The following is a 14,365-nucleotide window of genomic DNA, read 5'->3' on the forward strand; positions in this document are numbered from 1 at the left end:
TGAGTCTAGAGGATAGTAAGGCAGGGGTTAGGTTAAGGGAAGCGCCCCAGAAAAGTTCAAACTGCGTCTAAAAGGGGAGGAAGAGGTTTGCCAGGAAGGTTGGGAGTTTTATCGGCAGTGGGAGGAAGGGTATTTCAGGAGAGGGAACGGCATGTACTGAGGACAGAGTAGGAAAGATCATATAAATGGTCGAGTAAGAGTAGAGTGGAGGGTGTTTGGTGCATCGAGGACAGTGAAGGTGAGGCTTCAGAAGGCAGGCAGGGACCAGATGGGAAAAGGTCTGGCATTTCCAGCATGGGGGTGGAGCTGTACTCTGTGGGGGATGAGCGCTGTTGAAAAATGTAAGCAGAGAATGGAGGGCAGAAGAGAATAGAGTGCTTGGGTAGACCAGGCCTAGCGAAGGTACTTAGCTCCTGAGTGCTGTCACTCAGCAAAGTTGCAAGTAAGCATTCAGACCCTCACCTGACGGGCTCCGTGGCCCTGCGGTGAGTGGGTAAGTGGTTGACATAAACTGACTTAACCATTAAGATGGAGGTTATCTCTCTGAGTGCTGGTGTGTCTGGCTGCCGAGGTGGGGTGGGAAGAGGCACTTTCCTCTGTCTCTTCTCTACAGTCACATCCCTCGTGGCCTCTCTGTACCAAGCCCTAGCCCCTGCCCTGGTTCCTGTCCCGGCCATAGCCTCTCCCGCCTCCCTCCGTGGCAGCGGTAGAGTCTGTGGCTAAAGGGATAACACACCCAGAACTTGCTCTCTTGGCAGCCTCTTGGCCAAGCCTCACTTCTGTTCAGAGCTCACCTCCCTCTGGGGTGCACGTGGTCGTGGGTTCCCCACTCCTTCTTTTAAAGAGTTCTGCCCAGTCTGCCTCCAAACTGCCCGTGTCCAGGGTGAGCACAGTGCCTCTTCTTATTGGCATGGCATTGATTTTCTTCCATGTTGGTTGGTTATCACTGCTCTGGGTAATGTATTTTAATGAATTGTTACGTGCTGGACGTGGACCCAAAGGACTTTTTATCATGAAGGGCCCCATTCTGAAAATCTTAATAAATCACTCACAGACCTGCTGGTTGTACAGGGAGGGATTTCTCTTCACTGAGTCACTGCCAACCAGGGAGACTCCTTTCTTGCAGACAACCCAGCTGGCACATTTTAGTCTTCATTGTTGGGCCGTTTGTTCTGACACATACATAAGCAAAATCTCCTTGTGTCACATTAGGATGACAAGGGTGCAGGCCTTGACTTCAGAGCCCAAAGCACCAATCCCCTGAGTCTGTCTGGATTCCTAAGGATGGCATCCACCCTGTGTGTACTGGGCCCTGGAGAACTGGTGAAATGCTGATTCTTGGCCCCACCCCAGTGCTCTGAATGGAGGTCTTTGGGGGAGGGTCTTGGAATCTACCTTTTGAACAATCTGGGTGGGAGGCTCTTATGAGCATCAAAATTAGAAAACAACTGCCCCAAAATCATTTAACTCGAGCGCTCCTTATTTATTTCCTTTGTTCTTTTTTTAAATGTGTCTGATGGATGTGGCTTCTCCTTCCCGCACCCTGGCCTTGGCTGCACTCCCAGCACCATGCGCACCTCCGCACCCTTTGCCGGGAGGGAGTGAGTCCACATCCAAGTCAGCTGGGGATTTTCCTCGGAGCTTTCCAAAAGCATGACTCGCACATCTGGATTAGGGCCGCCCTGGAATAAGGGCCCCTTGGTGCAATCCAGCCCGGCATCGAGGGTGGAGCCCGGGGCTTCCTGCAGTTCTGAGAAGAGCCAGGAGACATATGCAGACAAAGCAAGAGGTCCCTGAAGGGGTAGTGGGCTTTGCAGCTGCCTTAGGGAAACGGGCGGGGTGCCGAGCCTTTCTGCCCATGAGAGCGACGTCCCAGTTGGCTGGGCAAGAGGCCTGGTAGCGCTCCACCTGGGGCGGTCTGCAACTTGTGTTTGATTGTCACCTGTGCAGGTACCCTGGGCCCCCAACCACACAGACCTCTCCCTCTACCCCGTGCCTCCTCCCACTGGATGTCCAACTCTCTCTCATCTGAGATGGTGTCACCTGCACTGGCCGCTCCCGCGGAGGCCGCTGGGACTTCGGGGAGATGGCTCTGGTAGCCCCTCAGCTTATGGGCTTTAAAGCCACTCCCCCCCCAGTTCCCTTTGAGTCCCCTCTCCTCTCCTCTCCCACCTTGTTTCACCTCTTGCCCTCTCTGCCCGCATCTCTTTTGCCCTACCTGCCTTGATAGATTGGAACCAACATTGTGTTCTGGCTTCTTGTGGTCCCGGTAAAGAGCTCTTAATGTGGCCGTGGTAGATAGGAAGAAAAGAGCGACAAGTGTATGTGCGCCCGTGTGGGGGCTGAGGGGACACTTGCCTTTGCCTCTGATGGGAGGAGGAGGGGAGCGTGCCCCACAGATCCTGCCTCTATGCTGGGCTTTCAGGAGAGACCCTGTTGGGAGCTGGATGGGCCTGGGACCAGGTAGGCGTCCTCAGAATCTCCCATGGATACGCAGAGGAGGACGACTCAGCAAAGGGGCAGAATGTCCTGGTGCAGGCAGTCTTTGGGGCCAGCCCTGGGTGGCTGGGAGCCATTGGCTCATTCTTGGAGGACAGCAAGAGGCATTTTCCATTTGTATTTAGCACACAGGATTTAATTAAACAATTTACACCTGTTCGATTTTCTTACTAAGCTTCCTGATATTGTCCTGCAACAGTAGCCCACGTGGGGATACATTACATGGTGGAATAAGTTTAATATTGATGTTTTCAAAATCGATGCAGAGTGGAGCCTGGCCACAGAGGCAAAGAAGGGTGAAGATAGCAGGTAGTGGATTCTCTCTCTTGTTTCGCTGTCATGCTGAAAGCTTTTGTGCACCAAGTGGCTGTCACTGCCATCCATGTCTAACTGTAAGTAGGGAGCCTCTGGACACACCAGCATTTGCTTTGTGACTCTCTCACTTGCCAGACCACGTGAGCACGGATTTGGTGGATGAGGGAGTGTGAGGATGGAAACCCAGGAGAGGCACTCTGGCCTCTCACGGTGTCGGCTGCTGAGTGGGGCCCCAGGAGAGGGCCTGTGGCTTTCCAGGCACAGTGAGCTGGACAGCTGGCTCTTCAGAGTCCCCCCTAACTGGTCTGAGGGGCCCCAACTGCAGGGAAACCACTCCTGAAACCTGAGTGGATGAGGGGCTCCTGTTTTCAGCCCTTGACCCCTGTTTTGTGGGTAGCAAGGAGCCCCATTCTTTGGGGGGCATGGGGCGGAGGCAGCCTCTTTTATCCTACAGCGTGGGCCCCTTTAAGATGTTGGAAAGGGAGTTGAGAGAGGCAGCCACACCTGGACTTACATCTTAGCGGCCTCGAGGGGTCCAGGTCAGTGGAGATTCAGAATGTATCTCTGTCAAAACCAGCAGTTCAGACCAGCCCTTGGCCCTGTGAGCCGAGGCTGCTGTGATACCCTGGTTCCGTGTTGCTTGGGGTTGGCTACTGGCTGAGGTCCCTGAGCCTTGGGAAAAACTGGGGGCGGAGAAACGGTTCTGGAGAATTCAGTGAATGGGTGGAGCACCAAGCCTGGTGTGTGTGTGTGTGTGTGTGTGTGTGTGTGTTGATCAGGTTGTCCTTGTTTTGTGGTCCTATGATCACTTGTTTTTGGCCATGGACTTCTGTGTGAGTGTTTATTTTTAGAGGCAGCCACTTTTGGCCTGAGGGCCAATCCTTGGGCATGATGGGAACATTCGTATTTTCTGCAATGCGTGTGGCTTTAAGTATTTATTTAGGATTATTCTTTTATGTGTTCACTCTGTGTGCGTGTGTTACAAGAGAAGTGTAGCATAATACAAATTGCATGGTCTTTGGAGTAAATTGGTCTTTGTTTTCAATCTCAGCTGTGTCAGATACTATGTGTTTGCAAATGAATGGTTCTCAGAGCCTCAGTTTCTCCACCCCTGTAATAGGCATAATGCTCTCTGACTCACCAGGTTGGAGGTGACGCGTGTAAGAAGAGCCTGTGAAGTGTGTGGAGTATGGGGAGTGTGGGATGAGTTCACAGCACGACAGCTAGTATTGTTGGTGCTGGCCTGTGCTCACCCAGGCCCGGGCTTTCTGCCCACAGTTCTGGCGTCGTGTGGACACCTAGCGAGTGCATATCCCTGTGTGCGTCTGATGTGGGTGGTTTCTGGTTGGCATGTGTGTCTCCGGCCATCTTTGTGTCTGGCTCTGTGTGTGACTGCTGGTGTCTGGCTGGAGTTGGGGCAGTCTTGGGAGGGGGCTTTTTTCCCTGCCAACTGAGGGCCTGGGTGGGAGTGAGGGAGGGGTTGTGCTTGTGTGTGTGTGTGTGTGTGCGTGTGTGTGTGTGTGTGTGTGTGTGTGTGTGTGTTGGTCAGGAGGCTGGGCTGCTGACTGTACCGGGTGTGAAATCACTGAGTTCCTCTGGGCGGGGGAAGTTCTTCGTTCCTGAGTCAGCCCTTTGGCCCTGAGCCACCCAATGCTCACTTTTTCCTTTCAGAGAAAGTGTTGCTCACGGGGGTCCCCAGAGCTGTCTGCAGACAAAAGGGCCCCTCTCTCTCCCCAAGGAAGACCTCTTGCTTCCTTCACCATTCTGGTCCTCGAGCCCCCTCCATCAGCACTTGCATGCCCCCCAACCCCCACAAGCATAGGGAAAGCGTGTCAGCTGTTGGCTTTGCTGAACTCCGCCGCAGTCCAAGACTGAGGCGGGGTCTGGATGCTCATCTGGCAGGCCTGCTGCCCTCCTGCCTATTGACCTTCTCTTGGCCAGCGTCCCTTCCCTGGAGGCTTGGGTGTTATGGGTTGAGCTTGCCGGTGGTGAGGCAGGGGTCTGTGAGGATTGAGCAGTGCTGTGGGAAGAGCTGGGTGAGGCCTCTGGAAATGCAGTGGTGGTGGTGGAGTGAATGGCGTTGTATGGTTCTGGGAAGTTCTTTGTGTTGAGCCTTAGAAACTCAATTGTGAAGACGTGAGAGTCTTAGCCCTGCCTCCGGTCTTCCCCACCATCACCTCCACCTTGTGCATGGTAGACCCCTCACTGCAGCCTGTTGCCCTCCTAGGCTCTCCCCATGATTCCCTGGGCCACGTCTGTTCTCAGGGGAAGACTAGATCTCCATGCTCACACTCCCAGTGCATTCAGGGCCACGGCTGCCTCTCCTGGTGTTCTGCCTCGAATCCTGGGTGGAAATTCCAGGAATCAGAGCAGGGATGAAGCTTTCTGAGATGGAGTGGGTAGAGGGCTCCGGTGATGCTTTGGAAATTGCCATTCAGGAATTAATGATACTCAAAAAGGTGATGGCTGTGGCTCCCGGCGGTTGACCTCTCACCGTGTGCTGGGGGCTGGTTTTAGAACCCATGTGCCAACTTATTCAAGCTCAAAGCACTGTGTGTTTAGTGAACACTGGCCATTTAATGTGGTTCAACCTGGTTCTATGATTATTCCCATTTTACAGATGAAGAAACTGAGGCTCAGAGAGTCGTTCGTGCCTCTGTGGTCAAGAAGCTAGTGAAATTCGGGGTGCTAGGCTTGGGATTAGGGAAGTTTTCCCCCAGGGCTCCCTGCTCAGTCTTGGGCTCCACAGCCTGGGTCTGGAGCTGGCCACTGGGGAGGCTTTGCCCCAAAGCCTGGGCCAGGGGTCCTTTCGTCCCTTCCCTTTTCCTGTCCTCAGGGTGGTGGGAGGAGGTTTAGGATCCAGGGAATGGGAGCTCTTAGCTCTTTTCTCGGGAAGATGAATGATGCCCCTGTCTCCCACTGATGTCTGCTGTCTGTTGTTTCCCCTCCGGCTCTGTCCCTTACAGAGGTGGTGGGACACACCCAGGGGCCACTGGACGGGAGCCTGTACGCCAAAGTGAAGAAGAAGGACTCCTTGCACGGCAGCACCGGGGCTGTCAATGCCACACGTCCCACCTTGTCCGCCACCCCCAACCACGTGGAGCACACGTTGTCTGTGAGCAGTGACTCGGGCAATTCCACAGCCTCCACCAAGACAGACAAGACCGATGAGCCTGCCCCCGGGGCCTCCGGCGGCCCTGCTGCCCTGAGTCCTGAGGAGAAGCGGGAGCTGGACCGCCTGCTGAGTGGCTTTGGCTTAGAGCGAGAGAAGCAAGGCGCCATGTACCACACCCAGAACCTCAGGACCCGCCCGGTGGGGGCCCTGGCCATGCCCTCCTCGGGCCGCCATGTCGTCCCAGCCCAGATTCACGTCAATGGTGGGGCCTTGGCGTCTGAGCGGGAGACGGACATCCTGGACGATGAGCTGCCCAACCAGGACGGGCACAGCGCGGGCAGCATGGGCACGCTGTCGTCCCTGGATGGGGTCACCAACACCAGTGAGGGTGGCTACCCAGAGGCTCTGTCCCCGCTGACCAATGGTCTGGACAAGCCCTACTCCGTGGAACCTATGGTCAATGGCGGGGGCTACCCCTTTGAATCTGCCGGCCGGGCGGTGCCTGCCCATGCCGGCCCCACGGCCCCCATGCGGCCCTCCTACTCTGCACAGGAGGGCTTAGCTGGCTATCACCGGGAGGGCCCCCACCCAGCCTGGCCACAGCCAGTGACCGCCTCCCACTATGGCCATGACCCCGGCGGTATGTTCCGCTCTCAGTCTTTTTCGGAAGCCGAGCCCCAGCTGCCCCCAGCTCCAGCCCGCAGCGGAAGCAGCCGGGAGGCGGTGCAGCGGGGACTGAGTTCATGGCAGCAGCAGCAGCCTCGCCCGCCTCCTCGCCAGCAGGAGCGAGTCCACTTGGAGAATCTTGGGACCGGCAGGCCCAGCCCCCAGCCATTGGCAGAGACCCCCATCCCCAGTCTACCTGAGTTCCCGAGGGCGGCCTCCCAGCAGGAGATAGAACAGTCCATCGAAGCACTCAACATGCTGATGCTGGACCTGGAGCCAGCCTCGGCCCCTCTGCACAAGTCCCAGAGTGTCCCAGGGGCCTGGCCAGGGGCTTCCCCGCTCTCCTCCCAGCCCCTGTCCGGCTCCTCCCGCCAGTCTCACCCACTGACTCAGTCTAGATCTGGCTACATCCCCAGTGGGCATTCCTTGGGAACCCCTGAGCCGGCCCTGCGGGCCTCTGTGGAGTCCGTCCCTCCCGGCAGGCCTTACTCGCCTTACGATTATCAACCATGTCCCGCTGGGCCCAGCCAGGGTTTCCGTCCAAAGAGCCCAGCTTCTTCCTCCTCGCCCACCTTCCTTCCAACCACCCACAGCCTTCCAGGGCCTCAGCAGCCCCCGGCCTCTCTCCCTGGCCTCACTACTCAGCCTCAGCTCCCACCCAAGGAAGTGATTTCAGATCCCTCCCGAACTCCAGAGGAGGAGCCATTGAACCTGGAAGGGCTGGTGGCCCACAGGGTAGCAGGTAAGAGCCTCAGGGACTGTTCGCCTTGGATATTCCCTCCTGACTCCTTCTACCCTTCCTTCTTTAGTATTGGTTGGTCTTGCTGGGGGGAGGTATAGACACAGCAGTGCCCCCTCGGCAGGTGCTGCTTTGGCCTGGGGAAGAGGCTCTTAGAAGTCCATGTGCTAGTCATCTTTCCCTTCCTGAATTCATTGTCTGCTGGACTCCAAACCTGGTACTGAGATTCGGAGATCAATGTCTATCAGTTCCTGCCCTCAGGAGTTTGGAGTCTAGTGAGGGGACAGGTACACAGACAATTCTCAGAAGAAGGCAATGTGTGCTATGACAGAGGCAGGGACCAAGATCCCGGAACCTGGGAAAGCAAAGCTTACCATCTAGGGCAGTCAGGGGAAGCTTCCTGGAGGTGGTGACATTAAGACTGGAGTACTGGAGGCAGGGGGGAGATTCAGTGATTGTCTGTCATGTTCTCTGTCCTCAGACTTCAGTTTCTTGGGGGAAGCATGGAGAAGGCTGGAGGGAGGGCTTTGCAGACTCAGAGTTTGTCAGAGGCCTGCCCAGAAGCCAGAAGGAAGCCTGAGAGGGTATCTCCAAGCCCTTGGGCTCTCTCTGAGTGTTCAACCTGGTGGGGCTTTCAGGATATTGTTTTTCGGGGGAGACCAGGTCCCCCTTCTTGGTCAACTTTCCTGTTAGTCCTTGCTTAGGACCAACCCCATATGGGAAGCAGGCACTGAGACAGAGCTCCTTTCCCTATCAGGGAGTGGGCTTATCTCTCTGGAGAGAGGAGAAAGAGTGGGACAACTAGTAGAGCTTATTGGGGAGAGCAAGGCAAGGAATGGCAGAGTGTCCAGGTCTGTGGAGCTCTCTTCCTTCCCACTGCCTAAGCCTGTGGCCATTCCATAGAGCAGCCAAACTGGGTGGAAAATGCTGTGGGTTGATTTTATTGTGGAAGTGAAGACCAGGCAGGAGTGGACAAGGCACAGTGGGGTTAGGTGGGCCTTGTACCAACCCCTCAGCTGACAGGGTGGTGGGAGCTCACAGGGGAAATGAGACGTCTGGGCAGCTGACTCTGTCCTCCACCCCTTTCCTAAATTTAGGGGAAGCTGAGTCACCATGCCAGCTGCAGGGAGGGGAGGAGACGCCTGCCCTGGGGATGGACTGTGGGTTTGGGGAGGCCAGCTGGCTCAGGACCTGGGTGTGGGGCATGGATGCCCTGTTCCTATACTTCAGAGCAGAGCAGAGTCCCCGGTTCTACTCTTGGTAGCTTGAAATAGGCCGCAGTGGGAGTAGTGACACTGTGGAATTGGTAGCCTGTGCCTCATCTCCTGGAGAGCTGGTCTAGCAGTACCCCACTGCTTTTACCTGAGCCTCAGAGCACAGGTGGAGCAGCTCTTAGCCCAAGGGGTGAAACACTCTATGGGTGGTCTGACACGGCTTCAACTTCTTTCTCCCACATCTGGGCCCTGAGATACGGACACTCCCCTGGCTGCTTCGTCAGAGAGACCCTTTTCCTCTTGGTTTTATTGAGGAGAGAAGAGTGGGACTTCTCGGATTCCTTGGAAATTTAATTCATCTCCCAATATTTTCCAGAGCTGGGGTGGTGGCCTGAGTGATGCTCTAGTCTAATAAGGGAACTCCAGGAGACTTCTCTCTAGAGGAGCAGAATGGGTTTCCTCTCCCGCCCAAATCCCTTCCTTGCAGCTCTCCTGGAGCTGGTCCAACAAGGAACCATCACCCCAATGGCTCTGGAAGAATGCGTGTTTCATAGTGAACCTTTCCTTAGTCCTTTCTCTTTTTCCAGCTTCTGAGGTTTTGACTGTCAGCTTCCGTGTCCTATAGCCTCTTAGACTTTGGCTACCATGAAGTCACAGGGAAGGAAGGATATTGTGGGCACAGTGTCCCCATTCCCTAACCCTGTTACCATCTCCTCTACCAAAGGTGCCTAACTCAGTCAGGAGAAAGGGTGCGGTGTATAGAGGAAGCAGTTATATTTGGTCACCTGGGCTATGAAGTTGCCTCTTTGGTCCAGGCCCTGTCATGAGCAGAATTTCTTATGTCAGTAGGTCCTGCATGCATTACTTCCTTAGGAGCACTTCAGGTGTCTGCAGTGCTTGTCCTCCATACTTGAGTAGCATGTCTTTGGTTCATTCCATTTTGATCTGATCACCCTTCCTATTTCAGCTTAAACCTTAGAGAATGTAGGGGTAGTTTTCTTAACTTGATAAAGGGAAGTTACCAGAAACCCATAGCACACAGTACACTTTCTTGTGAAACATTGGAGACATTCCTGATACAGCCAGGGACAAAATAAGGATGCCTGTTACCATCACTATCACTTAACGTTATACTGGATGACCTAGCCAGTGCAATAAGACAAGAAAAAGAAATAAGAGTCAGAGTTGGGAAGTCCAATTGAGTTATCTTAAGTTCCTGATTCTGTGACTGGACTGATCTCAGATGTCTCCAGAGGTAGAGATATCAGTGGTTGTTGGAAATAAGATATGGATCTTATCCTTAAGAAGTCTAGTGTTTAGTAGGAGGGGAGAAAAAACAGGAACTTTAAAATGAGGTCTTTTGCAATCAGAGAGGTATGGAGAAAGTTCTGTGGGAGGGAAGTAAAGAGATCACTGTCAACGGGAGAGACTGGGGAGGCTGTGTTGAGTGTGAGTTTTAAGCTGAGCCTTGGAAGATGGATAGGATTTTGACAGTGGATGTGGTCACTGGACAGGGAATGTTCACAGTGACACCAGGCGAGCATAGGAGATGTGGAAAAATAGTGAATAAGTTAGGAGCAAATTGGCTGTGTAAGAGAGAGCTGGGAAAGGTAGTCTGGAGTCTGTATCTGGATGGTCTTATGTACTAGACCAAGGAGTTTGGATTTCTGCCTAGCAACGATGTAATAAGCTATTACTGTGGTTTAGTCAGGGGAATGTGCCACAATCAGAGCTGTCGTTGAGGATGGAACATCTGGTGGGTCTGGGCAGGAAGGATGCTAAATAGGAGAGCTTGTGAGCCGGGAGATGCTAGGAGCTTATTAAATAGCCTAAGTGGTAGGGGCTGGGTGAGGGTGCTGACCACGGAAATGAAAACACAGAGATGATGCGGCGGACACTGGGAGTAGAACCAATGCGCTTATGTATTGATTGTCTGTGGCGGATGAGGGAGAGGAAGACATCGAAGATGATTCTGAGGCTCCACGAATAGAAACAGAATGATGATTCTATGCACAAGCCGAGAGGCAGAAAGAGGAGCTGGTTTGGTGGAAGATGAAGCCTCAGCGTGAGATACGTCTGAGTTTGAGATGACCGTGAAGCCCCAGGTAGTGATGTATGGAAGGCAGATGAACATCCAGAATCGGAGCTTGAGAGAGTGGGAAGAGCTAGAGATTCTGGAATTGTTCTTTCCAAGGTGAAGGTTAAAGCTCTGGGCGTGGATGAGATCTCAGGGTCAGAGGGCGTGGAGAGAAAAGAACTTAGGATGGAATAGCCATGCAGGGAAGTAGAGGCTGCAAAGGAACTGAGAAAATGCCTAGGTCATGGCAGGAGACCAGGACAGTGTGTCCTCACACAAGTCAAGACAGTCAAGGGTCTCAAGGAGGAGGGGCGGGAGGTTAGCAATGTCAGGCTGGAGAGATCCTGAGGAAGAGGACTGAGAAAAATCCACGGGGCTTGCCGATTCGGTGGCCCCTTTGAAAAACATCAAAGGCCTATTTTCAGTGCCCTAGTGGTGACAGAAACCAGACCGGGAGGGATAGGGGATGAGTGGAGAGTGAGTGAAGACAGCAAACCAACTACTCTTTTGAGTGGTTTTGTGACAAAAGGGGAGAGAGTGGTAGCTAAAGAGGATAGCAAGAGATTGGGAACTTTTTTTTGTAAATATAAGTCATGAGAATGTTTTAGGTGGGGAAGGGGGAGGAATGGGGGAAGGAAAGGAGAAGAAAATGACAGAAAGAAAGAAATGGATGGAATCAGTCCTCTAGGGAGGTAGGAGGGGATAGGCGTAGGACCAAGGTGGAAAATGTAGCCCCAACCAGGAGGTGAGATACTTCTTCATGAAATAAGAATAAAGGGTGGAGAGAGAAACAGGGAAACATGGGTGCCAAGCTATAGGGGCTGGAGTTCAGAACCTATTTTTTTACATTTTGTTATGGAAATGGGAGATGAGTTCGAGGCTCATTCAGTCATTCTTTCAACATGAGCTTCTAGTCTGTGCTGTTTAGCCAGACATGATGGTGCTCACCTGTCGTCCCTGCTGCTTTGGAGGCTGAGGTCGAAGGATCGCTGGAGGTCAAGAGTTCAAGACCAGCCTGGATATAGTGAGACATTTTGTCTTCCCCTCTTCCCCCCTCCAAATCTGTGTTCTTTGCTAGTCTAGATTTGGGGAAAATGGTGGCAGTGGGGGTTGGGGGGGGAGTGGTAAGTGGATTCATTTAACATAGAATGGCCAGGGAAGGCTTCAGTGGGCAGTGAAGTACAAGAGCCTGGAGGCAGGAGAGTGCCTGGTGTTGCTGGAGCAGAGTGAGCAAAGGGCACATAGTTAGCCAAGAAGTTAGGGTGGTAATGAAAACGGGGGCAGCTTGCAGAGGGTCTTGCAGATGATCATAAGAACTTTGGCTTTTACTCGGCATGGTATGAGGAGCCTTAGGAAGGATCTGGGCCCAAGTGTGACATCATCTGACTTGTTCTGAGAAGACCAGTGTGGCCAGGATGGAAGGAGGGAGACCAGTTAGGAAGTGATGTATTGATTTGGCTGGTGGCCATGGAGATGGGGAGAAACAGTAGACATATTTTGGAGGCAGAGTCTACAAGATTTACTGTTAGACTAGACATGGAATGCGAGAGAAAGAGGAAAGTCAAGGACAACGCCCAGGTTGGGGCATGAGCAACTGGAGAATGGAGTTGCTTTTTCTTGAGATGGTTAACGATTTGGGAAGAGAGGCTTAGAGGGAATAGTGGAAGCGTGTTGGACACAACAGGTTTGAGTTGCCCACGAAACATCTGTAATAGTTGGATAGTTGTGTCGGGAGTTTAGAGGGGAGAGATTGGAGCTTAGAGATGTGGGAGTTGTGAGCATATGCATACCATGTTAAGCATCTCACTGGATGATGTCACCTGGGGTTGAGGACAGGTAAGGAGAAGTCCCGAGGACTGAGGCTTGCAGACTGAGGTTGCCTATGGGAGAAGGAGCCAGCAAAGGAGCTGGCATGGAGCAGCTGCTTGGAAAGGAGGAAAGGTAACAGGGCATGAGCCAGGACAGGGCAATGCTGACCACCTGTGTGGGCCCTGTGGTGCGAAGGCGAATTGGGTAGGAGAGGCTGAGAGTCATCCGAGCAGGCTCATCTTCAGGACTTTGCTGGCGATGCTCAGCAACTTCGAGCAGGAGCAGAAAAGTGCGAGAGGCTCCCCAGGAAAGAGGGTCATTCAGGCGGGTGTGAGTGAGGAACTAAAGGCTGGGGGGCTAGGACGCTAGGGAGGGTGGCTGTTGGGTTCCGGCTGGCAGGGTCACCTGGGTGCCAGGAGAGGAAAGGAGGTCCAGGGAGGAGCCCTGCTGACTCAGAGGAGCAGGTGAGGAGGGCCTAGGCCTGAAGTCTCCTGGTCCCAGGCCAGCACCTTGTCCTCCACCCTGGGGTTAGAAGGGAGGGACATGCCGCCCTGCTGGCCAGCAACAGGTCCACCTGCCCTTTGGAGAAACAGGACCCTGGATCCCTTGTCTCTCCGTATCTGACACCTTCCCCACCTCCCTCCAGAGTGTGGCCAGATCCCCGACTCAGAACACCAACTAATCATTATTTTTTTCTTTGTCTTTGTTTTGTTTCGTCTTGTTTAATGCCTCGTTCCCTGCGTTCTCTGTGTGTCCCGTGTCCACCTGCCCCTGTGCCATTGGTGGGGTGCCTTCCTCGCCCCGTGTTGTCCCTTGCTGCTTGCCTCCACTCCCTGCCGGCTTCCCTGGGGTGGGTTGGGCAGCATACAACGCCCGGCTGCAAGGTATCAGGCAGAGCAGCAGCTTCTGGCCCCCTCCTCTCCACCGGCCCCGGTCTTCCTCCCTCTCTGGTGGGCTGCTCTCCTTCTCCCTTCTCTCTGCAGAGCTCTTTGGCCCTCTTCTGAGCTCTCAGTTTCTCCCTTTTCCTGTCCTCCCTCATGTGCGGTTCCTTCCAAACCTTGGCCCACCTGCTTCCTCCTGTCCTCACTTCCTCCTCTGTCGCTTCCTTTCCCTCTCCTATTATTCTCTTCTTTCTGTGTCTTTCTTTTTCTCCTCTCCCATTTCCCCCTACCCCCCTTCTCTCTTCTCACCCACTTTTCCCTCTTCCCTCTCTCCAAGCCCCGCCTCCTTCCTCTCTGCATGAGCCAGAGCTCACTTCTGCATGGACCCAGACCTCATGCAAACCTTGGCCTTGCCTGCCGGGAACCGGGTCTAGAATGACAAGACTAACTTTTGGGGTCCCCCCTGGAGATGCAGGCCTTGGCAGTGAGGGCGCTCAGTGAAGGCCCTGGACAGCCCAGCACTCTGGCCACCTTGCCCCGACCGCCCAGACCGCAGAGCCAGATCTCAGCAGGAGCCAGGCTGTGCTTTGCGTGAGGCTGCTGGGCACAAGACAGGGTGGTACCCAGCCCTGCTGGTCTGTACACTCCTGAGCATGGCACAGCCTGGAGCACTGAGTAGCCCCTCTGACTCTGCTCCTAATCTCTGATCGGAGGACCCATGACCAACAGTCAGAGCCCTGGGTAGGGGTCCTGGCTCTGCCTGTGACCATCTCTGTGCCCTTGAACAAGTCTCTCAACTCTAGAGCTGTTTCCCAATTGGAGAAGTGGACAGATGATAGTCCTGCCTTTTGTAGTTTGCTTAGTAGTTTGACATGCCCCGGGCACAGTGGACGCCATCAAGTGTCACGCTGCTTCATTTGAAGATGATGTCGTCTGCTAACGCCTACCCCCAACCGCTGGAACAGGCAGACCCACAGGCTCTGAGCCCTGGGGAGGGAATCACCCCGTCCTCTCCTTACTCCCCTGAACCTAGAGGCTGACTTGGGGAGA

The 14,365-nt window shown here is 54.1% G+C and overlaps 1 protein-coding gene across 1 annotated transcript in view; it reads left to right on the forward strand.

The window, feature by feature from the left end:
* TNS1 (tensin 1) overlaps nucleotides 1-14,365 on the forward strand; it is a 147,114-nt gene that overhangs the window by 91,614 nt on the left and 41,135 nt on the right. The window contains exon 17 of the mRNA XM_008073717.2: nucleotides 5,781-7,337. Coding sequence (XP_008071908.1) covers nucleotides 5,781-7,337 — 1,557 coding nt within the window. The remainder of the gene's footprint in view (nucleotides 1-5,780; nucleotides 7,338-14,365) is intronic.

Source organism: Carlito syrichta, unplaced genomic scaffold (genome assembly GCF_000164805.1).
Source record: "Carlito syrichta isolate Samal-C Ts95f unplaced genomic scaffold, Tarsius_syrichta-2.0.1 Scaffold115728, whole genome shotgun sequence".
Taxonomy (NCBI): Eukaryota; Metazoa; Chordata; class Mammalia; order Primates; family Tarsiidae; genus Carlito; species Carlito syrichta.